Genomic DNA, 27,923 nt, shown 5'->3' with positions numbered 1-27,923 from the left:
TTTCTGAATTACATTGCTCTTTGTGGCATAGTATTGTCAAAATTTAAATGGTAATAAACATTTTTTTTTTAAAAGAAAACTTGCTTGTTCTATACCAGCAAAAATAAATGGCATGCACTGATGTTAATAGGTAGAAATCTCTTCTCTTGGTCTGCTCTAAAACTTCTTTTTATGCTATGGCCATGATTAAAGCAAAATTCCCTGAAAGTGCATCGGAATAATTTACAGTATTAATGTGAGACACCTAGCTATAACTCAAGAGTATTAACCTTAATGTTAATGATTTGGAAAAGAAAGGGCCATTACCACAATAAAATAGTTGTGGCAGTGCTAAATCTTAGGAGCAGCAAGATAAATGACACATTTCCCTATTGCCTGGCCAATCTTCTAGTGCTACATCATATTTATAGCATTAATTAATGTGAGACACCTAACTATATAAGGCAAAAGTTGAAGAGACTTGGTAACCTAAATTGTCTTGAATGCAATGATGTGAAGAAGTTGGGGTTCTGCAATCTGAAGTTGAAGTTGTGAAGTTATAAGTTCTGGAATTTAAAGTTGAATTTCTCTCCTTCTCTATAGATTTTTCCAGTAAACTATATATGTATATGATGTAATTAAATTTTAGTTAATAATACATGGCAGGGCACAATGATGCAATGGATTCAACAGTTCAAGCTAGCATGCTCATGTAAGATAGACACTAGTATTTAATTAATCAAGGTTTCTATTGCTTTATCACACAAAACTCAATAGCAGCCCACATTACAAAAATCTACCATTATTAAAGCTAATAATATTAAAGCCAGAAATGATAAATAAAAAAAAAAATTGGACAATAAAAATTTTCAAAATCATCAAATCTATGACCAAAATCAATAGTAATTAATAAACACAATAAAGGGATCGAATACTACTCTCTTCTTCTTGAAACAATATTATTGAAGCCTTAGAGGCATAATTTTGCCCCACACTCTGAAATTTCCTTGATTGGAACAATGCTTTCAGCATAAACAGGTGGCTGCCTTGTGTACTTAGGCATGCGGATTCCGAAATCCTGAAGCTTTTTAGTGCAAGGATCAAACATAACCAGTGTATCGTTTTCACCTAGCAAAAACATTTCTCCATTTTTCCACAATGCCAACGGCCTCTGGACTCCTAGAATAGGCCCAATTGTAAGTTGTTTAGTCCATGAATATCCATTCAAGACCCATACGTCGTAACATTTTTCCATGCCTTCCTTTGGATAAACAATTGTAGCAAGAGCTTCATTAAAGGAAGTCATACGCCAACAACACCCAGCATTAGACTTAGCGAAATTCGGGAAGGGTAATGTCGAGAAAACCTCTTCAGCCATGTCGAAAGAAAGGATCACATAACTACAGGCTACTTTCCAATAGTAAATGCCGTTTATGTAAGTGTTAAACGAAAGGGGGTTAATAAAGACGTTAGGGTGAGGAATTTCTCTCCAAGAATTTGTATTTAGGCTGTATAAATAAATTAGACATATAAATTCTGACCGGACATGATGAGCAACCTTCACTAAAATCTTGTAATCATCTGACTTGCGATCAAACCCGAACCCAATGCAAAAAAAATAAATGCGATCAGCAGAAGGAGGACATAGGATAGGGGATTCAGGAAGGAGCTTAACTTCTCTCGTGGAAGGATTCCAGAGGGTAATCCTAGAACCATCGTGCAAACAAAGCAAGCCATTACACGGACCAAACACTGTGAGTCGCCAACTATCAAACACTCTGAGTCGCCAACCACAACCAGAGAGAGAGACAGGAATACGGATATTTTCCTGGACTTTCACATTAAACTCAAGTCCACCATGTTTCTTAATTTCTATTTTAGTTGCAAGTGGGACGAGGTGAGGGCCCTTATGAAAACCCTTGAAGAAAAGGAGATTGAGGTTATCGTTTCTATGATTGGTGATAAAATAGGAAGTTTGAAAAGAAGAGTACCAGGACTTGCAAACACACTTGAATCTCATCAAGGATTTAACAGGAAGCTTCAAAAGGATTTCCATGACCAGGATTTCTGGCAATTCCTTGTCCATGATTGGCATCGGAGCAATTCTTCGTTCTGTATCTGAAACAAAGGATTAAGACTTCAAAGGCAAGGTCTCTGTGTCTACAGCAACTCAAAAAATACGTCAACAACCAACAAAGATGATGCCGCAAGCCAAACTTTATTCACGGAATGGTGAAGGGAATTGTATTTGCATTTAAATACTCAATTAAATAAGTGCTTATGTCAAACAAAGTTACTACTACTTTGCATAATCATTAGGATGGTAAATAAATAAATAAATAAATTTCATGAATATATTAGAGTTTTATATATATTTTATGCAACTAAAATTGAATAGAATGTGGTAAATGAGATGTTTTAATTCATAAATTTAAAAATAAAATATATTTATGATCGGTGAATGGGGTCTTAAGAAAATATTATTACGGATGAGCTTAGAGACCGATCTTGATTCTTCACAATGGGTTATAACCTTTTTTTTCTCTTTAGTTTCAAAAATAAAAAATTTTAATATTATATCTTTTTAAATATAAAAAATATATTTTTATTATTAACTTAAATATTTAAATCAAATTTAAATAATATGCTCTTATTAATCAAATTTAAGTTGTTAACACTTTTGGGAATAGCAATCTGCTTTGGTGGTTTGAATGTGCGAAATTATTTATTAAATTAGCTATTTTTTATTATCACTTTATTTAATTTAGCTTTATACCACTAGGAAACTTCAAATTCCATTTCATTTACTTCAAAATGTTACTTCTTCGAGGAAGCAACTAAATTAAAATTATATATATTGGAAATAATATTAGAAATTAAGGTGTAAATTTATTATTTTAATATGTTGGTAGTTTAAATTTATTATTAAGCTTTTAATTGGCTCAATTACATATTATCTTATTTTTCGTTCAGAAAAAATGACGTAGTATAATGAAAAGGCAAAAATTGACACAAAAATTAAAAATGTTTGATTTTTGCAATAATTTTGAAGGTAATATTATTGCTTGAGGACACGTAGAATTGGAGATTTTTCTTATGTCATGTTATCTTCAAATTTTTTTTTAAAATTATAAAACAATTTCCAATTGAATATTTTGTTAACAATTTCTCAACAATACCATCAAACTTGTTTCAAAATTAAAAGTGCAGTAATAAAATTAAATTAATTGAAGTACTAGTTGTAAATTTGAACCAATCACAGAGTAAATAAGTGTACATTTGATGTACTGTCAGTGTAAAATATTTATACACTTTAACAAAACGAAACTCAATTCATCTATATAGATAAAAATTTAAAAATCTCTCAAAATAAATATTTATTTTGAAATATTTTTCTACAATTGGGCTAAATTCGCTTCCAAATTAAAAGTATTATAGTAAAATTAGGCCAATTAAAAGATTAGTGATGACTCTGACCTAACTAATGAAAGTAGTAAATTTACATTTTAATCATAACATTAAATATGAAATTTGTGTCATTTGATTAGTTTATTTGATTTTACAATAAGTAATTTTGAATCTATTAAATAATCTGTCGAGTTATAAAAAAAATAATTGTAAATAATGTTAATAAACTTGGAACATAGGTAAGTAATTAAGCATATATTCCAATTTTTTAAAAAGAAAAAAAGGTAAATGAAATTCAAAGCATAAGTTCTTTATAAAGTAGTATTTCAACCATATTGGATAAGAAATTCAACTTTAGCAAAGGAAATTTAACAAAATAGGAAACTGCCACGTGAGACATACGTGTATGTTGTTATCTCATAGAAACCTTAGTCTAAAGGGTTGAAAGAGAAGGTTCATCGGATTTCATTTTTTTTTTCTTATTTTTCACAAATATTAAATTTAATAAAAAATATAAAATAATGAATGGTGTTATATTTACACTTAAATATTCAATTTAATAATAAAAATAATAAAAAGTGTTTGTGTTAAAGAAAATTACAATAAAAAAATAATACATAGTGTTTGTGACAAACAAAATTAGTCCTAAATGCAAAAATAATTTTATTTATTAATATAAATAAATTTCATAAGGCGAGAAGGATGAATATGTTAGAATTGTATATTTATTGCATAATTTAAGAATTTGACTCCCTGTTAGTTAGACATATGTTAAATTATCAATAAATTTTTAATATAATATAATATAATATAAATTTATATTTAAGTATAATACTTATACGTAATTATTTAATCACATATTACAATTCAAAATAAATATACTTAAAAATTATAAATATTTATTTTTAAATTTTTTAATATTTAAATTTATTTATTAACAAAATCATAATTGATTATTTGAAAGATATCAAATCTGGACGGTATATTAAATATAAATTTTATAATATATTTTTATCTTTTTTTATGTTATTTATTAGTATTTAAAAAAGGAAAAAAACCCTAATTTCCTAATTAATAGCTATTAAAAAAGGACTTACACCTGGTGACGCAATGTACCTATCCTTATCCAAACGAATCATTTGAAAATCAATTTGAAAATAATTACGCTTTAACACACTTCTAATCCGATACTCTTTTCTTCAACTTACATATAAATACTGAGTCTCTTCCACTCTTCTCCAGCTCTTTTCTCCTCCTTTTCAAACCCCCGTCTCTGTTTTTCAATCTGTAAGTCCTCTATCTTTCAGCTGGTTTTTTTTTTTATAAAAAAAAAAAATTGAGAATGAACCTTGATTTTTCATGCGATTTCCGATGATGGGTATGGTTCAAAATTTTCAATTTTTCTGTATGCTGTTGTTGGTTTTGTGTGATATCTGATGATGGGTATTCATCAGAGAAAAGAAAAACAGATTCTTTATCTTTTATCTGCAAAAATTTGATTTTGCTAATTACCTTTTCGAGTTGATTGTTCTTAGATCATTAGTTTCTGATTGTTAAAGTTTAATTTTTTCTCTTTTGTTCTAAAGTTTGATGTTTGACCGATTTTTATGTGATTTATGATGATGGATAATCCTTAAAAATACTTTTTTTTGGGATAATTATTAGTTGATATTAGTATTTATTTGTTTGGTTGGTTATGTTTTTGCAGGGTTTAGTTTGCATGACACTGGAAAAGAAAAATATGGCTGGCAGGATTTTATTATTACTTCTTTGTATGAATGTGGTCTCTTTTATAGTGGTAAAAGATCTTCCTTTATAGTATTCTTTATGTAGATTGTATTATGTTACTTTTCTTCTTTTATTTTTTTTCTGAATTGGAATGTTTTTGTTCGTAGAATGCTGTACCACAAACATGCCCTGCTGATCTTGGTGGAAAATGTGCTGAAGATGATGATTGGGAAGGGGAATTTTTCCCTGGAATTCCCAAAATTAAGTACGAGGTAAAGATGGCTACATCCCAATGATATGCAAAAGTATGTACTTGTGTTGGTTAATTAAAATTTAAAGGGGTGTAATTTTTACTTTGTTATAACTGAAACGCTACATTTTTCTCTTGTTGGAAGATTTTATTAGAAATCAGAAATATGTTTCTCAAAGTGAACAGAGTTGTGATTATCATAGGTTAATTATACAGACATATGATATTTAACAGAGATTTTGACTGCAGGGTACTTCTAGCAAAAATCCACTTGCATACAAATGGTACAATGCGGAAGAGGAGATTCTTGGGAAGAAAATGAAGGTTGGTTTCTATTCTTAACTTATATTATTTATCAAGATGTTCATGGTTTCTGACAAGTTATCAATGATGTAGGACTGGTTGAGATTTAGTGTTGCATTTTGGCATACATTCCGTGGGACAGGTGCTGATCCTTTTGGTGCACCCACTAAGTATTGGCCATGGGAAGATGGTACCAATTCCATTGCTATGGCCAAAAGAAGAAGTAAGATTGATTGTTATTGCCTACCTGTCTCTGATTAAGACTAATTTGTGACATGCAGTAATCTTCTTTGTTCCTTAAAACAAATTGCAGTGAGAGCCAACTTTGAATTCATAAACAAGCTTGGAGTTGATCGGTGGTGTTTTCATGACAGGGACATTGCTCCTGATGGCAAAACCCTAGAGGTCAGATAAGTTTTTTGTTAGCACTTAAAGTTGCTTTTATATTTGAATGTTTGGATTTGGAAATGAACTGGTTCTTCTAAACTGCCTTGACAACCATCCTTTTACTTTTTGTAATTGTCTATCAATAATTGTATTATTGTGTTTGTTGTAGGAAGCTAATGCAAACTTGGATGAGGTGGTTGCCCTTGCTAAAGAACTTCAGGTAACTAGCTGAATGTGCAAAGAAGTGTTAAATGGATTCTCTCTTATTTAAGTGCCTAATCTCCTATTTTTTTTCTTTCATATAATTCTACACGTTCTTGAACATCTCTTTAAGATTAGATCTCTTTACATCTTATTTACTTATTTATTTTTATTTAGTTTTTAACAGTGTGGATTTATCAATCAATATTACACTGGTTGTGTGCACTGTGCCTGTTATTATCTAAGCCTGCCCATGCCATGTCATTTACAGTCAACATATGCATATCATGTAAACAAGTTGAACTAGTTTATTGTTTGTTAAAGAAGTATAAAGATAAGTTACTAGGCGTCCTAGTAGAGTGTCATTGTCTCATTTGAGTGCTTGGTTGCCTACCTGGGGATGGAAAGAAATAGAAAAATTACAATCTTGTATTAATAGTTTGGGATTGGAGAAGGCTTGTTAATTGGGGCTTGCCTTTTTTTAGCTATATTTTCTCTTCTAATAGACTAAGAATCTATTTTTTCTCTTCACAATAATTTGGCAACTTGTTTTGGCATATTTTCTTGTATGGAACATTATGCTTGCATGTAGGGCTTCAATATACACTGCTTGATAAGTGTTTCTTGCTTAAAACATAACTATGTTATGTGTTTCTTGAACATCTCTGTTGCTTGACAATGCAGGGAGACAAGATCCGTCCTCTGTGGGGTACAGCTCAACTATTTATGCATCCTCGTTACATGCATGGTGGTGCTACTAGGTATCCTTAACTGAGTGTCTTGCATATATCCTGAATAGAATGTCATTGCCATGACCCTTGATGAACGTAATACTTACATCTGTGTTTGCTTTGCAGCTCTGAAGTGGGTGTATATGCATATGCTGCAGCTCAAGTCAAGAAAGCCATGGAGGTGGGTGGCAGAGGAAACTTTGTCTATTTTTGTGCATTTAGTTTTACGGTTACATTGTTTTTATTCCTTATAATTGCTTATACACTGCTCTGGTTGTTCTATAGGTCACACATTATCTAGGGGGTGAAAACTATGTCTTTTGGGGTGGTCGTGAGGGTTATCAATCACTCTTGAACACAGACATGGAAAGAGAGCTTGATCATCTGGTAATTTGTTATGTTTTTCAATGTCAGCTTTTGTTAGTTTTAATGTAGTTAAAAGATTTACTATATTTTTTGCATTTTTCCTGATTGAAAGTTATTTGAAGTTGTTTCTGATGTGGTGTCTTAGTTCTCATCAGCTTAAACTATTGTTATTTATTTTGACAGGCAAGATTTCTAGAAGGTGCTGTTGCCTACAAGAAGAAGATTGGATTCAATGGTAATTTTCCATTATAATAATCTTAAAAACTGTATGATAATTCTCCTTCCTGCAAATATGGGTGGGTAGGAAGAAGGTAACAAAAAAAGAAAAAGATGCTGTTCTGGACCAAAGGAGTCTTCTACAATCTGCATTTCTTCCCTACTGTTCTTTATCATTCTTTTTCTCCATTTTTCTGAAATTGTAATGGAACGTAATTTGATTCAGGGACTCTACTGATTGAACCTAAGCCTCAAGAACCTACCAAACATCAGTATGTTTCAACAATCCCTTTTGTGCTTAGTAATGTCAATTAAGTCCCTTCTGTTCTTTGTATGAACTATGCTTAATTTTTCCAGGTATGACTGGGATGCTGCAACAACAGCTAACTTCTTGCGAAAATACGGGCTGCTTGGTGAGCTCTAATGAATTCTCATCTGATCCCTAATGTTGCCTTCCAAATGATCTTTGTTAACTCTGTTGTTTTTAATAATCATGGTTCTAATTTTCAGCATGCATTGGCTAAATAAAGTATAACCTAAACTTGTCCATTCGTTTGGCCAAACAAGAAACTTGTGCATTGAAGGGGACTTGTCTCATAGATAACTGTTACCTGGTAACGCAAGAGTTGATTTCATGAATGTGACTATATGTGCTGTTTGAAAAGTGAAAACTGCACCCTTTTAGATAAAATCAAGTGTTTAAGTCATGCTTTTATCAGGAGAACAAAGAAGAAACTGATTATTCAATGGTAAGAGTAGCTGGCTGAGAAAAAATACGATAGAAGGCGTAACCCTCAGCCCGGAGAAAAATATCACCTATTTTGGAATTTATTGGGCCTTATGGTATTTTCTTATGTAGAAACATTTTGTCGTCCGTGGTCAGAAACTGTAATGAAGTAAACTGTCATCGTTATTCAAATACCTCATGTTGCAAACCATGCTTTGCAGAACATCAGAAATTTTAGTTGATCAGCTCTAATCAATGTTAGCTATTGTCTCTGTTGGTTGGCAGTTGCATTTTGACTCACTGTTCACTCTTTCCTTTTACAGGAGAATTCAAACTTAACATTGAATGCAACCATGCCACCCTCTCTGGTCACAGGTTTGTGATGTTCCATTCTTTCAATTTTGTGATTCTTGCTTATTATTTCTGAGTAAAATTGTCCAACAACTGCATACATGTAAATTTCCCCTGCCAATCTATGGTGCTTGTGTAATTTGCAGCTGTCATCATGATCTTGAGACTGCAAGAATCAATGGATTGCTAGGAAATATTGATGCGAACACTGGCGATCCTCAGATTGGTACTATTCAATAACTAAAAGCATCCTATTTTTTGAAAATTTCTTACTTTCGGTTCACAAAGTTGGAACTACAGTCCTCTTAGAATTTAAGATATGGATTTGTTTGCAATACAGGTTGGGATACAGATCAGTTCATGACAGATATTGGAGAGGCAACTATGGTTATGCTAAGTGTGATAAGAAATGTATGTGAAGGATTGTCTTTATTTACTTTTGATAGTTCAATGAGAGTTTGACTCCCAATGAGGTTACAGTTGGTGTTTTCACATTTGTTTATTACAGGGAGGATTAGCACCAGGAGGCTTCAACTTTGATGCAAAATTGTGAGTGTGATTTTTCCTTGTTAATTTTCTTTCACCTGTGATTGTATCTACCTAGACTCTGATTGCTTTCATCCTGCTGAGATAAAAATTTTGAGTTTTTATGATTTTGTAGACGGAGAGAGAGTACGGATGTTGAGGACTTGTACATTGCTCATATTAGTGGAATGGACACCTTGGCCCGTGGACTCCGAAATGCTGCCAAGCTAATTGAGGTAATATATTATATATCAAGTTTCCTCCACTTATTTACGCGTTCACTTTCTCCCTATTTTGCTTTATTAATGCATTTGTTGATTATAGGATGGTTCTTTGGCTGAGCTTGTTCGTAAGCGATATTCCAGCTTTGACACAGAAATTGGTGCTGAAATTGAGGTGATGTGTTTCTGTAATATCTTCCTTTTTGGTGTAAAATACGTAATTTTTTATGGCTAATGTAAGTAATGCATCATCCAACAGGCTGGGAAAGCTGATTTTGAAATGCTTGAGAAGCTAGCCAAGGAATGGGGCGAGCCCAAGGTTGCTTCAGCCAAGCAGGTAGTTAGATATATTACATTTTACAATATTTATAGGCTTACTAACTTCATGATTGACCATGATGACCATGTTGCTCAAATATCGAGTAGTAGAGGTTGGGATTTGGGGTTGGGGTTTATAAAAATGCCACAAGACAATTATTTTCACAGAGTCAAGAGTAACATGTTCCATTTCAAGCTTCTTTCTATATGAATAAGTTTTTTGATTTTTTTACGAACTTATTTTAAATATGTGCCGTTGTGCATTGCTTTATTCTAGATTATTGTCTAGTATGATGTTTTCTCAGTATGAATCAAATCTAAAAGGACTATTTGTTTGTGTTGTTGCAGGAACTTGCAGAGATGATTTTCCAATCTGCATTGTAGGAGACTGTGATTAGCATAAGTTGTTAGAGTTTTTTGCCTTTCTAATTAGGAATAATCAATGATACTGTATCAATAATACAGTTCTGTAGTTGTTTACGATAGTTTAGTATATAATTTCAAAGTAAAACTTGTCCCCTAACCGGTTGAACTCTTGGTGGAAATGCATCTTACCATGAATGGGAACATACAACCTTTTTCGTTCCCCTTTGAATGTTGTGTGTGTTGGTATGCGATGACAAGAGCAACTTTGAATTCATCGAAGTTTGATACAATAAATGTTTGGTCAAAAGTAGCTTTAGTAGTTCTGTTGTTTTGCTAGAGTTTGATGTCAGCTATGACTCAGCTCACTGGATATGGCCTAAGACCTTCTATGTACTTTTTGTGCTTAGCTAGTTGTCTCCATTTATCAAGCCTAACACTAGATGCTTTCAACTCTGGCGAGTTCTTATTAAATCGCATTTTTATCTGATGTGGGATACAGCATCATGAACCATTCAGATGTTGTTCGAAGCTCACTGTATATGCCATTGGACAACAAGACCTTCCACACCATTAAAAACACCATACGAAATGGACATACATAGATAAATTTTGTCACGCCACAGAGAAACTTAAACAGGGTTCAAGAAAGTAGTCGCTTGGATCAACAAGGTTCCACCAAAGTAAATAACACCACTTAATTAAAACCAGCAAATGGCCGAAGAAGATATCAATCTTCCTTCCCCAACAGAGTTAGAAGGAAGGCCTCGTAATCGCCCGAGGTGTCCTTGGCGACAGCCTGTTCAAGAGGCATACTGTTTCTCTTGTGGTAAAGGTCTTTGATCTCTTTCAGGTCCTTTTCAGCCCTTGTAACGATCACTCTGGTAAGAGCATCCTCATCAGTTCCGATCCCTTTGATTGAATTGCGCAAAACCTGTTGCAAGAGAATGGCAAATTTTGAGTACATATATCAATGCTTATGATGAAAAAGGGTACCAAAATGGTATTAGAATCCTGTAAGACTTAAACCTTTTCAAAGTACTTTTTCGGGTCATTGAGGCATCGAACTGCAGTACGCAGTGCCACCAGGAATTCATCACCCGACTCACCTAGCAATTTCTGGAGAAACAAGAAGGAAAGGGTAGAGAATACATTTGATATGAGAGCATAGTTTGGCTTTAAGCTATTGAAACTTTAATGAAAAAAGGGCGCTCTTTTTATGTGTACCTTGGTGATGGTAGTGCCTTGATCATCTCTGTAGCAGTTGAAAGTTGCCATGAGTTGCATCTTGCTCCTTGTACTCAGGATCCTGATAACTTCTTCATGGTTGAAAGCCTCGTCTTTGATAGCATCATGAAGAATATTGGCTTCAGAATTTGCTCGTCTGGTATTTATCTCCTCCCCATCATATCTGAATGCACTCACCAAGGCAACCAAGAGCTGCAACATCAACCAAAAACCTTCGTTAATTACTCAATCCTTTAAAGGTTTCATCAACCATAAAATGAAGAAAAGAAAACGGTGTTGATCAGGGCATGCCTTTCGGATGTCTCCCTTGGTATGAGCAGCAACATCTTCCTCCAGGGAATGCTTGTATCGAGCCTGATAGGCTCTCCTCAGAGCCAACAGCTCTTCAGGGGATCTGGTGCACGAAATTTCGATGATCACATGGTGATCAGGGCTAATTTTCTTTATGGCAACATTAGCTAGGACAGCATCTCGATCTGCTGGATCCAGTACCCAACGGTACACCGCTTTCTATGTTCAAACAAATCAAAAACACTATCAAAAAACTGATACACTAATACTTCAGAAATGAAACAGAAAATGCCAATGATGATGGGGCCTGGTGTATTAACCTCAAAATCACCAGAAAGCTCCGATTCAAGACGCTTGATGAGATCTTCCTGGTACAGCTCTTCGTAAGCTAGCCTGATTTGCTTTCTCTGAGCTGCATTTCTATGACCCAGAACTGAAATTATAGCCTTCTCATCAGTCCCCCATCCTAGCAAAGTTACAAGGAGAAAAACATGTGTAAGTCATAAATCTTTCTTCCCAGTCTGAAGTATTATAAGAATAACAATGATCATTTCATAGAAAATTGTCATCTAATTATATTAAAGGGCTAAGACTAGAAAATTGTCAATTGTAAATGGAATAACCTTTACAAGCCTTTCGAAGAGCTTCAGCATCTTCAAGAAATGAAACCTGATGAGGAACATCGATGGTAGCCATTTGTTTTGGACTATTTTCCCTCTGAGTCTCTAGAGATTGTCAATGAATTTTGAAGGAGACTTACCTTAAGACCCTTATTTATAATACTAGTTTCCTTACTATACTCTTTCTAGCTGGCCTTAATTTATGAAAAATTAATGTGTCAGGTCTTGGGTTTCTTGGAATGAAATATGCTATATTGATTTTAGTGCATATTTATGATCTTCCAATTTATGCTTAGCTGTAACATATACAAACAATACTTTCCTAGCTGGTAACTGATGCTTCCATTTCAAAGGATATCAACTCTCAATTCCAACCATATAATTCTTCTTACTGTAGCTTTATAGACTGCAAGTATATGGAATTGATCAGTAAAAGTTTTTCTGCTTTGCTAATTAAGCTGGACTCATGTGGTAGGGAAAGGACAAGAAATGGAGCAGAAATGGTAAGTTAATTTAAGTCATGGTACTTTCCTTTTGCACTAAAAGGAAAAAGAAAAATCACTTCTGCTATTTACTCTCTTTCAAAAAATAAACACTCAATGGTATAGATGAATGAATCCCTACTTAAAAATCGGGTGTAAATTTTGAGTATTTATCTTAATGATAGATATACGTATTTCCTAGACCGGGTTCGAATTCCTTTTCCAATCGACAAATGAAATGGTTAATATTACTTAATTTGCTCATAGATAGTGAACTAAATAGTTTGTATCTGGTAAAATCTAATACAGAGATCCAACTCAGGCTGATGAAAAAAAAAAAAATAGATGTTAGCAGTAAGTAGCTAGAAAGATGTCATTGTTCATATCACATCTGTTCCTCTCTTGAAGTCTTCCCTATTACACTCTTTTCCCTATATATTAATCTAATAAATGCTTTCCCTATGTTGCTATCTTTTGATCTTTTTCATTTAACAGTGTTAGGTGAACTACATATAATCTTCTAATCTTTATCAGATTCCCCTCTTTTAAGCCATTGTTCTGAAAGTTTTTTGATCAGATCTTTCTCATTGTTCAGCAAAGTTTTCTTAATTATAACGTGGGCTAGCTGTAGGATGTCTATGCATATACCTATACAACTAATCAAGAAAAAATTAGTTCTATATACAGAGATTAATTGGAGCAGTTTGTCTTCTTTTTTCTTTTCACCAGGAAAGAAAAATAGAACAGAAAAGAATTGGATAAAAGAAAATCAAAAGGCAAAAAAGATAAAAGAGAATTTGACATAGGAAGCCAGGTGGCATTAAAGGACAAGAAAACCTGTACCTACCATGTAGAAATTTAGTGTATGTGGCGTTGGTGACATCAACAGGAACCTTCCCACAAGATAATTAAATAGTTACTAGATATGACTTCAATTCTTTAATTGGAAGATAGAATGAGACCAATTACTTTAATAGTTATCACAAATTGTATCATATATTATATAATTATTTCTATACAAATTAGCAATCCAGGTGTCCATACTGTATGATATACCCTAAACCCAAGTGACCTTGCTGACATTGATAAAGAACTATATGATATAATTCTTAATAATAATCAATAAAACTCATTGTAGAAATATGATTTTTCATGTTTTTTTTATGGTAACCATGGTAGCCTCATCCTTTATAGACAAGGACGGTTTTGTCTATCAATGGTATGAATGAATCTCTGCAAAAGCAACTATGTTTAGCAAATCATATATATATATATATATATATATATATATGTTACTATATAGATCACAGTGAATTTGGTATGCTTGCCATGATGAGGAAGAGAAATGTATATCTCTACACATGTAATTAGTGAAATTAAGATTACCTTTACAAGCCTTTCGAAGGGCTTCAGCATCTTCAACAGCAGAAGGGTGGTCAGGAGCAATGAGGGTTGCCATTGGTTAGATCTCTGAACTCTCTAATCTAATAAATTAAGTACAAAACTAAAGGCTAGGTGAAGAAAACTTGTTCCTCTACCTCCCTATTTATAGCAAAAGAAATTGTGTATGATACCCAATGTTGAAGTTAACGCCAACTCACGTTTATCATGCTTTTCAACCCAGCTAGTACTGCCTTTTTTACATTGAATTAAAAATTTAGCAGATACCCTTTATTCTTTTCTGATTAAAATACTGAAAAGAAAAAGCAAAACTACATATTTGCTTGTTGATTAATTGAATTTCATGAATGCAAAGTGTGGGTTGTCAGAAAATGAAGGTGCATGGCATTGTCGTTTTCTAGTTGGATGCAAAGTGTCAAAGGGAAAACATAGGATCTCCAGCTATTACCTTCAGCTTTTTCCTTCTTCAGTTTCTGTGCCCTTTTCCTCTTTATCCTAGTTGTAGGCATCTTTTATTCCTATAAATATCGAAATATTTTTGAGAATAAAATTTCCATTAATTAGAATGAGAGCACACCAAAAATGTGACCCTGCAAGAAGTGATTGATAAGTTTTCATAACTTCGTTATTAATTAATTTAAAAAATAAATTAATTAATGTAAAGTTAATTGATCAAATTCACACGTAATGAGTCACGAATTTAAAAATTTTAGAGATTATAGGATTATGTATGGTTAAAATAAAGTTTCATTGAGTGTTTGAATATTAAAAATCAAGGCAAACTAAAGTAAATGGAAAATACTTAAATTATGATTGATATAAACTACTTAGATAATCATTAAATTCTTGAATTTTTTTATTTTATTTATTAATTAAAATATAAGAAGTCTTATTAATTGATAAGTCATTAACTATGGCAAAAGAATAGGAAAATCAATCCAATTAATATGCAAGTCCTCACATATTTCCCTTTTTCCTTCTAAAAATTTTAAACCCTTTCATTTTCATTTTGAATCATGCAAACCCTACAATTTCTCAAACCTAGTGACATCAAGATGGATGCTACTTATTGGTACAGCTACTTAATTAACCCACTTTAGATAGTGTTGTTGAAAACTAGGATGGTGACATATTTTGATGTACTTGTATGAACTACGAAGCAGAAGGAGACAAGTTTGGAGTCAATTTCCAATGGTCTTGAAACTTGTTCAAGAATTTCACATGATGACCAATGAAATCGTTTGCTGAAAAAGTAAAATTAAAGAAAGAGATTTCCAACGTATGGCAGATTTGCCAGCATTTTGCTTTACGAGATTTTTTGTCATATACTCTGAGCAGCTTTTGGATGTTGGTTTTATAAGCTTTGTGGAATTCAGAAACCTGTTGGCGATTGGCACTCAAGATTTTCTTTAGGCTAAGACCATGTTGATAGGTAAGGCTTTGTTGAAGATCATCCTTGGCATTGCCTGGGAGGCTATTATTTGCCTTATATGAGAGAAATGGCAGAGTTTATTGGCAAAATGCCTAAGTCTATTCTAGAGTTATGGAAAAGCATGTAGGATGATAAGAATAATTATAGTAATTCTACATATTATAGATTAAATTAATAACTAGATTATGATAATATCAGTAATGCAGTTAAATTATGATACTATTAATGATATAATTAAATAATTATACTGTTAGCGTTATATATATATATAGATATATATACATATATACACACACACACTTCGTACAATATATATTTATAATATAAGATTTTTCTTTTGCTAACATGGCATCAGAGCTATTTTATCGTCTTTTGAAATCATATCTCCATATTGTTTAAGTCTGCAACCATGTTTCCATACTGTTTAAGTCTGCAACGTATTCTGTCACGTCATCTATCTATCAATCAACTACTTATCACATATTCTGCTGCGTTATTTGCCCACATCTTTTGTTGTGTCATCTGCAACTACTTGCTACATATTGCATGTTAGTCTGCTAAATGTTTTACCACATCATTAAGGTCACCGCCTACCATACCATATTGAGTTTTAAAGGAGTGTTAATATAATTATAGCAATTGTAAATGGGGTTCTTGTGATGAGAAGAGGAAGCATTGCAAACAAGTAAGGGATGTACCAGAGGTGATGGAGAGGAAGATTGGAGCAGTTCCTGAACCACTAAATGTCGTGACAGGTGGAAGAGAATAAGAAAAGAGTAAGTGTTCTAAGTGAAAATAGGCTAAGGAGAAAAGTTATGAGCCAGAGTCCAATCATTCTGAAAAAGCTCCTTTTTGAGTTGTGCATGCTCTATATATATAGTGTTAAAAATAACAGTTACAAGAAAAGATTTTAATACACGTAATGAATAATATCATTAAGGAGAGTTTTAATATTAGGTAACCGTTACTGGGAGTTAATGTTGAATAACGGTTAAAAACTTATTATGTGACCATTGAAATAATTATATTTAATAAGACTTGTTCTCGAGTATGGGCTAATGAAGAAAAGTTATACGTGAACAGGTACAAGAGAGGAAGCTGTTTATGAACAGGTACAAGAGAAAAGGTTGTACATGAACAAGTATAAGAGAATAAGGAAAAAGCAGAAAAACACTTGTACTTCAGGAAAAGGTTAAGAAAGACCTCTTAACTACCTTCATATCTGAGCCACCAAGCCAAATTCTCCGGAACATCCCAATACAAAAGTAACTCATGAACCCTGCCACCTATTTCGGATTACTTTCACTGTCATCTGTGTGAAATTGTTATTTTGTACAAAATAGTTATTCTACTTGTATTAATTGTTTCACATGGAGTAATGTTTCACTTATTCTAGTTGTTCTGCGTGAAGTAGTGCTTCACTTATAATGGTTATTCTCATTATTCTTTATATAATGTTACGCGATAAAATGATTTTTTAGAGACTAAGTATTAACCAAAATTGACTATCTACAGCAATTATACAAAATGTAGGTTAAATCTATGTGGTTTAGTTAGATTATGATACAATTAGATTACAATACTATTGGCTTTGTGTGTGTGTGTGTGCGCGTATACCTCTATACAATGTGCAATTTAGAATATAAGAATCTTCTTCTCTTAACATAGGAGATTGTTTTCGTTTCAATAAGTTGCGATTAAATCAGTACAATTATGTTAAATTATGATATAGTTTGATTACAATAAATGTGTTCAATAAACAATTCAGAATATTGAATTTATCTTTTACTAACATTGGAGATTGTTTGTTTTTGTTTAAATAGGCTTAAAAATGTTACTGGAACTTTCAAAAAAAAATGTTACTGGGGTGTAGATAATAAATAGTTATTTAATAACTTAAACTAATGTAACTTTATTAAGTGTTTGTTTTTATAGCAACTTCTCTTGGATAAATATAGTTACCTCATTTATACAAAAAAAAAAAGATAATTATGATAATAAAAAACAAATGGTAAAAGTACATAGGAACTTCATATTGTATAGTGTTTTGTTCAATTTAGTCAATCTAAACAAAATTTATTTAATAAATCTAGTCTATGTACATTGCTATTTGATATGATTTGGTTCTTACGTGCAACTTTGTCTAAATTTACCATTAAAAATGCTGATGTGGCCTTGACGTGTCAGGCTATACTGATGTGGAAGAAATAAAAAAAATTTTCTTTATGCTAAAATGGTGTTTTATCAAGGAAGGTATAAATGCCCTCATCCTTCTTTCTTTTTCATTTTTTCCTTTCTCTCCCTCTCTCTACCCTATTCCTTTTAATCTCTTATTCTTTTCAAACTAAGAATCTAGTGGGTTACTGCCTAGATTCCAACTGACTACCATCGTTGCAACCACCACTAGTGGTGGTCAGCTGTTGCTCATCGATGTCAAAAATGTTAGAAAAATCTCAAAAAATTCTTTTTCTTGCCTTCTTACACTTGATTGGGGTAGGTTTTTCAGGATCTACTCCAATATTCCTAAGTTTACAAAAAGCCGAAAAAAAATAATCGCAAGTTAATCAAAGCTATTTTGTGGACTTGATCTTATATTACAATCAAGCTATTTGTGAAAAATATCGATTGATATCCATGAACAAGAAATATCACATTCCACAAGAACAACAAATAGCTTGTGCCGTTAAGCAGTTACAGCAAAAACAACCATTATGGACTTTGCTAAAAGAAGCTTGAATCAGATCGAATCTCAAAAGTGAATGATCAATTGATTGAGGAGCCAATGCAAACAAAAAAGAAGGTTGCCAAACGCTTCACCCAATTGTATGGTAGTAGGAAAATAATGAAACTTATTGATTTAGAGTGCATTCGTAGATTAAAAAGGAATCCAGAGAGGCTTTAGAGGCACCTTACATTAAGATAAAGGTCACAGAAATCTTATAAGAATGTGATAGTAACAAAACTCTTAGGCCTAATGGCTATAATTTTAACTTCCTAAAATCATAGTGGGGAATTGTTAAAAAAGACGTCATGGATTTTCTTGCTAATTTTCGCAAGAATGGGAAGCTTAGGCATGGTGTCAATGAGACTTTTATTATTTTAATCCCTAAGGTAAAAAATTCCTTCACAGTGAGTAAGTATCGTCCAATTAGCTTTGTGGGAATTGTGTATAAGATACTTGCGAAGTTATTGGCCAATAGATTGAAGAAAGTAATAGGAATTAATTGGGATGTATCAATTTGCTTTTTTTAAAGGCAAGCAATTCCTATATTGTGGGTTAATTGCAAATGAGATGGTTGACATGTTACATAAAAAAAGGGAGGGTGGCTTGTTGTTAAAGGTATGTTTTGAGAAGGTGTGTGACAATGTGTCTTAGAGTTTCCTTGATCTCATGAAATTGAAAATGGGTTTTGGGAGAAAATGACGGACTTGGATCATGGAATGTGTTACGACTGCCTTAGTCTCGATTTTTGTTAATGGGTCTCCTACTGAACCTATCAAAATGCAGAAAGGTCTTAACCAAGGTTGTCTGTAATCTCCTTTCTTGTTCAACATAATTACTAGAGCATTCAATTATATCGTGGAGAAAACGAGTGCTGAACAATTATGCACTAGGATTTTGATTGGAAATAAAGGTTTGAGTCTTTCACATTTACAATTTTATGATGATACTCTTTTGTTTTGTGAACCCAAATTAGCATGCTTGATTAACTTAAAAATGGTGATTAGATGCTTTCAAATTGTCTCTTGATTGAAAATTAATTTTAAGAAGAGTAATCTCTTTAGGGTGGGTGTGAATTCAAATTTACTTAGTACTTGGGTAGCAAGAATTTGATGCAAGGTAGGCCATTTTCCATCTACCTATTTAGGCCTTCCATTAAACGTTGTTCAAGCTTCAAAGAAAATATGGAAACTAGTGATAAATTGTTTTTAGTCTAAATTGAATGGATGGAAATAAAAAATGCTCTCAATTGAAGGTCGAATAACTTTGATAAAATTTGTGATGAATAGTCTACTTTTCTTTTTCATGTCACTTTTTAAGATGCCATAAGGAGTTAAAAATAAATTAAAAAAAAATTCAAAGAAGATTTCTTTAGGGAGGTAATGGTGTGAATAAAGGAATACACTATGTGAAATGGGATGTAGTTTATCAACACAAAAATATGGGAGGGTTAGGTATAATTGATCTCGAAATAAAAAATCGAGCTTTACTCAATAAATGGTTGTAGAGATATGGGAATGAAGGAAATAACTAATGGAGAGAGATAATTATGGTGAAGAATGACTATGAGCCAAATGCCTTTTTACCCAATGCTGCTATCAATCATAAAAACTCTAATATTTGGAAAAATATAATTTCTCCACTTATGCCTACTAATAAATTTTTCTTGCAGCTGTCAACAAACTTTGGAATTGTTGTAGGTGATGGGCAATCTATTGGATTTCAACATGAGAAAGGACTAAATGGAACTAGTCTTATGAGCACCTTTCAACGAATCTTTGCATCATCCATTAACAAAAATGTTAGACTATGTGACTTTGCATCATCCATCATCAAATTTAAGATATCACCAGTGGAAAAAATTGTTAAAACCCATAAATAGACTTTTAGGTCTTCACACAAGAGGATATTTTTCTTTTTTCTTTTTTTGAATTCTTGAGGTTACAACATATAAATCTTTTCAATGAGATTTTCAATTAGAAAGGCAATCATAACATTTATCTAATATAGTTCTAAATAATAATGAACTATTAAAGCCATAAATACTCTAAATAATAACCTAGTAGGATACAACAAAAACAATTGTAACTAAAAACTTTGACAACTAGCTTTAGTTTAAACCTTTCAACCTTTCTTTTAGAATCTTTCTTAGTCTTTTATACTTGTTTACAACTAATGCGGTTGCAACCATTACTTAGCTCAATAAGCTCCCATAAACTAGTGTATAATATAAATTGTATCTTATCCTTCATTGCATCTCACCACAGATCTAATTTAAGACTTAAAACAACTTCTGGAAAAGCTACTAGATATATTAAATGGCTAATATCATAATCACCTTCTTAAAGATAGAATTCATAGATGTTTGACAAAAGAGTCGACTTCCTTACCCTTGTTGATCTTCTTTGTGGCATCTATTATACAACATACTAATGTTGAGGGATCTCATCAAGAAATAGTTGAACATTATAATCATAATGAGAAAAATCATTAATAAATGCCTCAAATATCTATGACTATCAATAGTAGGGGTACATGGTCCATTTATGTCAATGTAGGTGAGTTCTAATAAATCAAAACTTTCTATTTGATCTCTTTCATTTATCTTGGTCATCTTATCCCTGTAACAATCAACACATGTCTCTAGGTTATCAAAAATAAAAAGAGGCAGGATGTTATCCTTTATCGATCTTTCTACCCTTTCCTTGGAAATATAGCAAAGTCATTTATGCCATAACATGAAATATGTTTTTTTTTTATGTATGGTCTTTTGGCAACTCTTTCAACATAATATGAGGTGGCAATAATATTAATAGGAACTAAATACAATCTATATAATCTATGAGTCAAAGAACATAAGCCAATACATTTTGAATCATTAATTATCTTAATAATGTAATCCTTTACTTCAAAATTCAACTAATAGTGTCTAATAAAGAAATTGAAACTAAATTTCAACAAATTGATCTTACAAACTCAGCTTCCACCTCTACTTTGTTGCCAATTATAACTCTAAACTTCTCCTTATTTGGCTTCCTCTTACTTATTGATCTCTTTAAGTTTATGCTTTGTAGCCGAATCTTATATTTAAGACAATCTTGTTTCTTATATCTCTTTTCTTTGCAGAAAAAATATCTATCTTCCTTTTTTAGGACAATTTTAAGACCTCTTAAAACTCATAGATTGACCAAATTCTTTCTCTTATCCTTAACCTTTTTGGGTATTAAATTTAGTGGAGCATCTTAATAATGTACATCTTAAATCTTTCTATCCCATCATAACTTATGGAATAAAGTCCTTCCAAAAAAAATGTCAATTTCAACATTAGATGACACCCTATAGTTAAGAACTCCTTTATTTTAGCGATATCAAGAAATCCACTCAATAAGTGTACAAGTATATACCTCTTAATAGTAAGTAGACAAAATTTATTGGATCTCTCTCATGCCCCAAAAGCTTTCTTATCATTCAAAAAACTTTTAACAATATATTATACATACTTATCTATATTCATATATATATATATATATATATATATATATGACAAACCGATCTATATCACTTTTCTAATCCTTAAGGTTTATCTACTCAAAATCTCATGGTGGCCAAGTCCTTTATTAACAGAAAATGTGACTAGAAAAATTTAAATAGAAAAGTTCACTATTCAAGACAAGAAATGCAATTATTAGTCGATGGGCAATAACAAAATAATTAGCAACAATTCATAATGTACCAAGATAACCGAAAAGTTCATGTGCATCACCATAGACTCCTTTTTAAGCAGAGAATATGACATGCTAATAGGTACTCTTCACGTAAAGTTAATATGAGAATATCCTAACTATTTTTCAAAAAATCTATCTTTTTTGGGTAGATAGACCTTGTAGATCGGTATACCCTCAATTATGATACTTCATGTCCCAATTTAAGTTGCTTTACATGGTAACTCCTTTGGACAGGTAATTGTATAAGGCAATTTATAGACCATCCCCTAACATGTACTTAAGAAAATAATCCATTAATCTTAGTAAATGAGCCACTTTCACAATTAAGCACTTATATTAATTAATAAAAATTTTTCTCAAACTGGGAATTTACAAGTTGCCCAAAGTCCTTTATTTGCATGCTCAACCCAACGTATGCAATGGAGTATTCTAACTGAGATACTAAGCTTGGATGTATCTCATTTGCTCCTAAATTGTACATATTGCATTAAAACTTAAGATATTGAACTTTCCACATAAATACAATACAATCTCTAAATTATGCACATAATTTCAACTTGAGAGTACACAAAATTTGAGATTAATCTAAGGAGAGTACATACTGCAACAAACTCTCAACATGCCAAAATATTTTATAATAAAACAAATTCATAGAATACATACATATAAATTAGAGAAAATACATAAAAATGCATAAATATTAAATAATAATATTTAAAGCCATATAAAAATTTTGAAAAAAAATCCAAGAATTCAGAATTAAAATTCTAAGGCTTTTAGAAAAAATGGAAACGAAATCAAACCTCCATAAAGCCCACACATGCCACATATGCCATCCTTTAAACATTTTTTGCACATTTTTCGCACATTTTTAACATGTTTAAGGAGAGAACATACTCTTTAGGGTCTATTTTGAGATTTTCTCTACATTTTTTAATTTTTTAGCTCGTTTTTAATGCAATTAAACTAACTAAAGCTTAATAAGATTCCAATTTTACAAAATTCATGTATCAAAACACTCCAAAAACAAAAACTACAAAACCAAGATCAATCTTTAAAAGAACTAATTTCGAAAATTTATTCCTAACCCATTTTAAGTTTCTACAAAATTGATTGCAAAACACATATATTTTATGTAATTAAACCTTAGATATCAACTCTATAACACATGAAAATTGTTTTGTCTCACATTGACCTAACTTGACATGCAAAGCTCATCATTAACTGATCACTTTAATATTAATTGGGCTTTCATGCTTTATTTATCAGTCTGTATTAACAATACCCTCAACTTCAGGTTGATCACCCCTACAATTTCCTCAATGCTAGACTTTTTTCATCTCCTCCATCCCCAACCCCTTTAGTGCATTCAAATTTGTCCCCTCGAAGTTACCTGGTCCATTCGCCTTCCCTACCAGTTTTAGAATGATAGTTTCACCACCAAAACTAATTGAATCTTTTTTTTATTCATTAGGGAATATAGGTTCAGGATTGAACCCTTCTTCATTGAACTTTCACCCATTAATCCTTGTATGTTCAACAAGTTGAGACCTTGACTCCTCATCAACATCAACACCTTTCCTAGGAATCTTGCTTACCTTAAACCTTTCTTCAACACTAGGCAATCCCTACAACACATTCTTCTCAAGAAATTCTAAACCTTTGTAACTCTTAAAAAAAGAATTTTTCAAAAGCTTTACTGTCGAGTGTCACTTTGCAAGATCTTGATCAAAACATGAAGCAACTATATCATTAAATGCCTTGGAAAACAAGTTGCTCTTACCTTTCTTGCTATTATTTTTGTAATAAGAAAATCTAAACCTCTCTTTAATCTTCTTGATTAAATATTTTGACGGAGGTAGATGACATAAAGGAGGCTTTCCATGATCTAATTCAAACACGATTATACCAAAAGACCATATATTAGCCTTGAAACTATACCCTATATGCGATTAGTGGATCACTTTTAGGGCTAACTAATATGGGGTTTTCGTCACGTTATTTTGCATCAGCGGTGACCAGAAAACCCCAAAATTCGCAAGCTTAACACACCTTTTTGAGTCCATCAAAATGTTGCCAGCCTTAATATGTCTATGAAAAGCCTTTGGTTGCAAAGATACGACAATAAATTTAGGGTCTCTTTGAAAGTAATGGCGATGCACTACTTTCATAAGCCATTGGGGAAAGAAGATGAGATTATGGATTGTAAGGAACCAATAGACATGAAAGGTATCACCACCTAAAGATGTCGATTGTCAATGGTGACAGATCAATGAGCATTGAGGATGTTAAGGTATGGAGGAAGTGACATGATCTCAGTTCCACGTTGAATATTTTTGTCGGAATCAACCTTTGAATACTAGTTAAGATCAATCAATGGATTTGATAGCATCAACAGTTGAATCTATGAGAACACATTCGAGCCAACCTCGACATCATCAATGATCTTGTAAGCTTCTAATTCTAAGGTAATTGAGGGCTGGGAGGATGATTTTCTTCTTCATGACCCATAAACTTTCTCGTTTCTTGTCCTTTCTTTTTTTCTTAGAGGATTCTTCAAGAATAAGGATAACGTCAACACAAGCGAAGGGTTTTAGTAGATTTTCTTCTACTTATTTATATTCATAATTTTTTTTATCCTTAATATTAAGGCAAGATTCAAGTAAAGGTCATAAAGTTTCTCTCTCTATATGTATAGTTTTAATAAGTGTTAATTTAAGTATAAATTATAGTAAGTTCTTCTCATTCATCATGTATTAATTAAATTTTTTATGACTTTTTGGTATATCATTGACCTACTCATTGAGTTTCATCAATTTAGCAATTGTTTTTCTTTTTGGTTTTAGCTTTCATTTAGTTAATTTTGCGTGGGAACTTCACAAATTCCAACTTTAGGGAGTATTCAATAAACTATTGAAAATTTTCAGACCACTAAAAAATTAAAATTTTTAATGATTTAATTTTTATTGCAATTTAATGTTGAAATAACTAAATATATTCATTGAAAAAGTGTTAAAACTGTAAGTTATTTTTAGCTTCTTAATGTATCAAGTCAATTTAATTATTAAAAGAACAAATTATTGAAAAAATATTTTCAATTTTGGCTTAAAGAGAAGGGGTGAGAGGCATATCCACAAGCGAGAGAAATGAAATAAGGAAAATGAGAAAAAAAAAAACTTTTATAACATAGTGTTAGTAATGGAAATCTAGAGTTAAATGAGTTAAAGAAGGTGACAGAAACACTAAGTATTTTCATATTATGATCAAAATATGAGCAGCAACCCACTAGATTTTGGGCTTGAAAGGAATAGGAGAGAAAAAGGGAAAAGGTGGAGAGAAGGAAAGAAGAAAATGAAAAAGAAACAAAGACGAAGGTATATATAGCGTCCTCAATAAGACATTGTTTCAGCATAAGGACATAAAACAAATATTTTTGGCATGTCACTGTCAAGTTATCACCGTTTAATACGTTAAAGGCCACATCAATGCTACATCAGTGTTTTTGACAATAAATTAAAACAGAATTTCTCATGAAGATCAAATTACATAAAATAGTAAATTATAGAGATTAAATTAAAATAAATTTTTAATAGAGGGATTAAATTGAATAAAAAACTATAATATAGGGATTTATTGTATACTTTAATCAAAACAAATAGGCACTTATTTAAGCATGTATAAGTTGTTACTAAGTTGCAATATCTAAAGATATTCTTGGCGTTCCCCTGTAACGACTCCATGGCCCAATGGATAAGGCGCTGGTCTACGGAACCAGAGATTCTGGGTTCGATCCCCAGTGGAGTCGCAATGGGATTTAATTTTAAGAATTTTCCCTTTGGGGCCAATCAGGCAGTAATGTAACCGAGCCCAACTTTCTAAGTTCCAGCCCCTATAGTAGGCCCAAAAGTAAATCCTTTTATTTTTCCTTTTGCAAATTTTGGAAAACTGAAAAAAAAAAATCAAAGCAATGTTTTTATTTTTTTATGAATTAATATTTCATTATGCATCCTCATAAATATTTGATTTATTTATTTTCTTCAATATGAACTACTTCTGGACAATTGTATTAAATATTAAGTATTTACTAATTTTAACAATTTCATACGTTTGTGCTTTAATTCATAAATTAATAATCAATTCGTTATTTCTAAATGATTTATAATTGAAAATAATTTTATTTAATATTATAAATATATAAAAAATTAATACTTCATTTATACATTATTAAACACAACTCATAAACTGAATGAATGAATAAAGAAACTTGTACATTTTTAAGTAAAAAAAAAACAATTATTTTACATCTAAATTCAATGATATATACCTCAAAATTATTAAGTTTTAAACATACGTATACTTAATCAACAAAAATATTTAATAATAAGAAATTATTGTAGTTTTCTCATAATGAAATTATTACCAACATACATTATGAACGAATCAAATATTATCTCTTCGTTAAACTTGTCAAAATGGGCCTGACCCCTTGAGTCGATCCATTTTTTATTAAATATGGGGTAGACTGAGTTAAAAAATTTTAACCCATATTGGAACCTGGCTTAAATGGGCCAACCCACCAAATCAGTGGGCTAATGTGGTCTGGGGCAAGGCCAGCTATATGGGTCAGAAAAAAATAATTTTATATATTTAATTATGTAAAATTAATAATTTAGTTACTAATAGCATTGTTTATTTTATATATTTCATTGTCTTTAATCTTCACTTTTCAAATTAAAAATTTTAATTTAGATTAAAACTTATTATCTCTTTTTCTTTTATGGTAATGAATATTAAATGATAAATTGATAATAATTCAGATTTTGAGACATCATTGCTGTCTAAACAAGATTTAAATGTTTTACTTGAGAATGAGGATTGAGGAGGATATAAATGAGTTTTGAAATTTTTTATTATTTAGTTATATACTTATGTTTATGAGATAGTAGTTTGTGTAGAAGATTTAAACTTTAATGTGTAATTTTTTTTTTATATTTGGTGTAATTTGTTTATTTGTAACATGTTTTTATTATTCAATTTATAAATTAAATCATAGAACAATTTTATTAATAAAAAATTTATCAAGTAGAATTATAAAAATTAATTTTTATGTTAAAAAAAATAAAAATGAACTGACCCAACCGAACCCATGGGCTAACAAGGGGTGAGTTGGGTTGAGGCTTTGATAACCCGTATAAAAAATGAGCTAACTCAACCCAACCCATATTTTCTCAACCCACAAGGGTTGGGATCGGGCTAACCCATATTGACAGCTTTACTCTTCGTTAATAAATAAAATTTATTTTTAAATTTTTATAAATTATACTCTTTGATGAAGTGATCCCATATACAGACAATATGTTATACATAGAACCTTAAAAATATGCTTAATTAGGAAATAAGAAAACTTATGTCTATGTCTAGGTCAAAGAAAGATTATACATGTTGGTATAATTGAATAATTAAATAACATACATGTTGGAATATGTTTATCTATTTTTGGTATAAAGAACAAGAGTACTCCAACTGTATCATTCATACAATAATACAACATGGATAATTAATAGGATAAGGCTGACAAAAAAGATCAATATAGATCAATATGTTTATACTTGCAAAAAAACATACAAAAACTTTATAGTTACTTTTTTTTTTCAATTTTTGTGGCACCCTTTCCAACCCTAATTACCCAATTTTTATATATTAAAAAGTGAAAAAAATTATATAATTATATAAAATTAGATATTTGCAAAGCATGTGTTTGTATATATTTGGATGGGTTAATTAATGTCAAATACTTTCACTCGAATATATCTTATAAGTTATGATCAGTACGAGATTATATAAATATGCTGATGATTGCAAAAAGACAATAACATGTGGATCTTTGTCTTTTGGATAAAATGTTTAGTGGACCTTAATCTAATAATT

The 27,923-nt window shown here is 31.5% G+C and overlaps 3 protein-coding genes, 1 non-coding gene and 1 pseudogene across 6 annotated transcripts; 2 read left to right on the top strand and 3 right to left on the bottom strand.

The window, feature by feature from the left end:
* Window positions 1–949: 949 nt before the first annotated feature.
* Window positions 950–2,065, bottom strand: LOC110426427 (F-box/kelch-repeat protein At3g23880-like). The gene has a single exon (XM_021441632.2). It carries the CDS (start codon window positions 2,063–2,065, stop codon window positions 950–952), a length of 1,116 nt encoding a protein of 371 aa, XP_021297307.2.
* A 2,467-nt stretch (window positions 2,066–4,532) lies between these two features.
* LOC110426448 (xylose isomerase family protein) lies at window positions 4,533–10,306 on the top strand. Of its 2 annotated transcripts, XM_021441653.2 has the most exons (21): window positions 4,533–4,674; window positions 5,096–5,185; window positions 5,283–5,387; window positions 5,615–5,689; window positions 5,762–5,891; window positions 5,982–6,073; window positions 6,225–6,275; window positions 6,941–7,017; window positions 7,114–7,168; window positions 7,273–7,374; window positions 7,537–7,588; window positions 7,796–7,841; window positions 7,927–7,982; window positions 8,620–8,671; window positions 8,794–8,873; window positions 8,988–9,058; window positions 9,156–9,196; window positions 9,309–9,408; window positions 9,497–9,568; window positions 9,653–9,730; window positions 10,060–10,306. In XM_021441653.2, the coding sequence occupies exons 2-21, from the start codon at window positions 5,108–5,110 to the stop codon at window positions 10,093–10,095; spliced, it is 1,449 nt and encodes a 482-aa protein (XP_021297328.1). In that variant the 5' UTR covers window positions 4,533–4,674; window positions 5,096–5,107; the 3' UTR covers window positions 10,096–10,306. The 2 variants fall into 2 exon arrangements, with proteins under 2 accessions (XP_021297328.1, XP_089641370.1); XM_089785244.1 differs by lacking the exon at window positions 4,533–4,674 and having other exon boundaries at window positions 5,069–5,185.
* Window positions 10,307–10,647: 341 nt separating this feature from the next.
* Window positions 10,648–14,230, bottom strand: LOC110426450 (annexin-like protein RJ4). 2 transcript variants are annotated; one of them, XM_021441657.1, is made up of 6 exons: window positions 14,102–14,230; window positions 11,934–12,079; window positions 11,614–11,832; window positions 11,302–11,514; window positions 11,104–11,193; window positions 10,648–11,008 (listed from the first exon to the last, which is right to left on the bottom strand). In XM_021441657.1, the coding sequence occupies exons 1-6, from the start codon at window positions 14,172–14,174 to the stop codon at window positions 10,805–10,807; spliced, it is 945 nt and encodes a 314-aa protein (XP_021297332.1). In that variant the 5' UTR covers window positions 14,175–14,230; the 3' UTR covers window positions 10,648–10,804. The 2 variants fall into 2 exon arrangements, with proteins under 2 accessions (XP_021297332.1, XP_021297331.1); XM_021441656.2 differs by lacking the exon at window positions 14,102–14,230 and adding an exon at window positions 12,237–12,425.
* Window positions 14,231–23,704: 9,474 nt separating this feature from the next.
* LOC110426426 (serine/threonine-protein kinase BLUS1 pseudogene) lies at window positions 23,705–24,306 on the bottom strand (annotated as a pseudogene).
* Window positions 24,307–25,727: 1,421 nt separating this feature from the next.
* On the top strand, window positions 25,728–25,800 carry TRNAR-ACG (transfer RNA arginine (anticodon ACG)). The gene has a single exon. It is a non-coding gene; the product is annotated as a tRNA-Arg (tRNA).
* The last annotated feature ends 2,123 nt before the right edge of the window (window positions 25,801–27,923 follow it).

This window comes from Theobroma umbraticum, unplaced genomic scaffold, assembly GCF_002168275.2.
Source record: "Theobroma umbraticum cultivar Fairchild unplaced genomic scaffold, ASM216827v3 scaffold_55.0, whole genome shotgun sequence".
Classification (NCBI taxonomy): Eukaryota; Viridiplantae; Streptophyta; class Magnoliopsida; order Malvales; family Malvaceae; genus Theobroma; species Theobroma umbraticum.
Note: the sequence above shows the minus strand (reverse complement) of the source record. Positions and strands in the feature narration are given on the sequence as shown.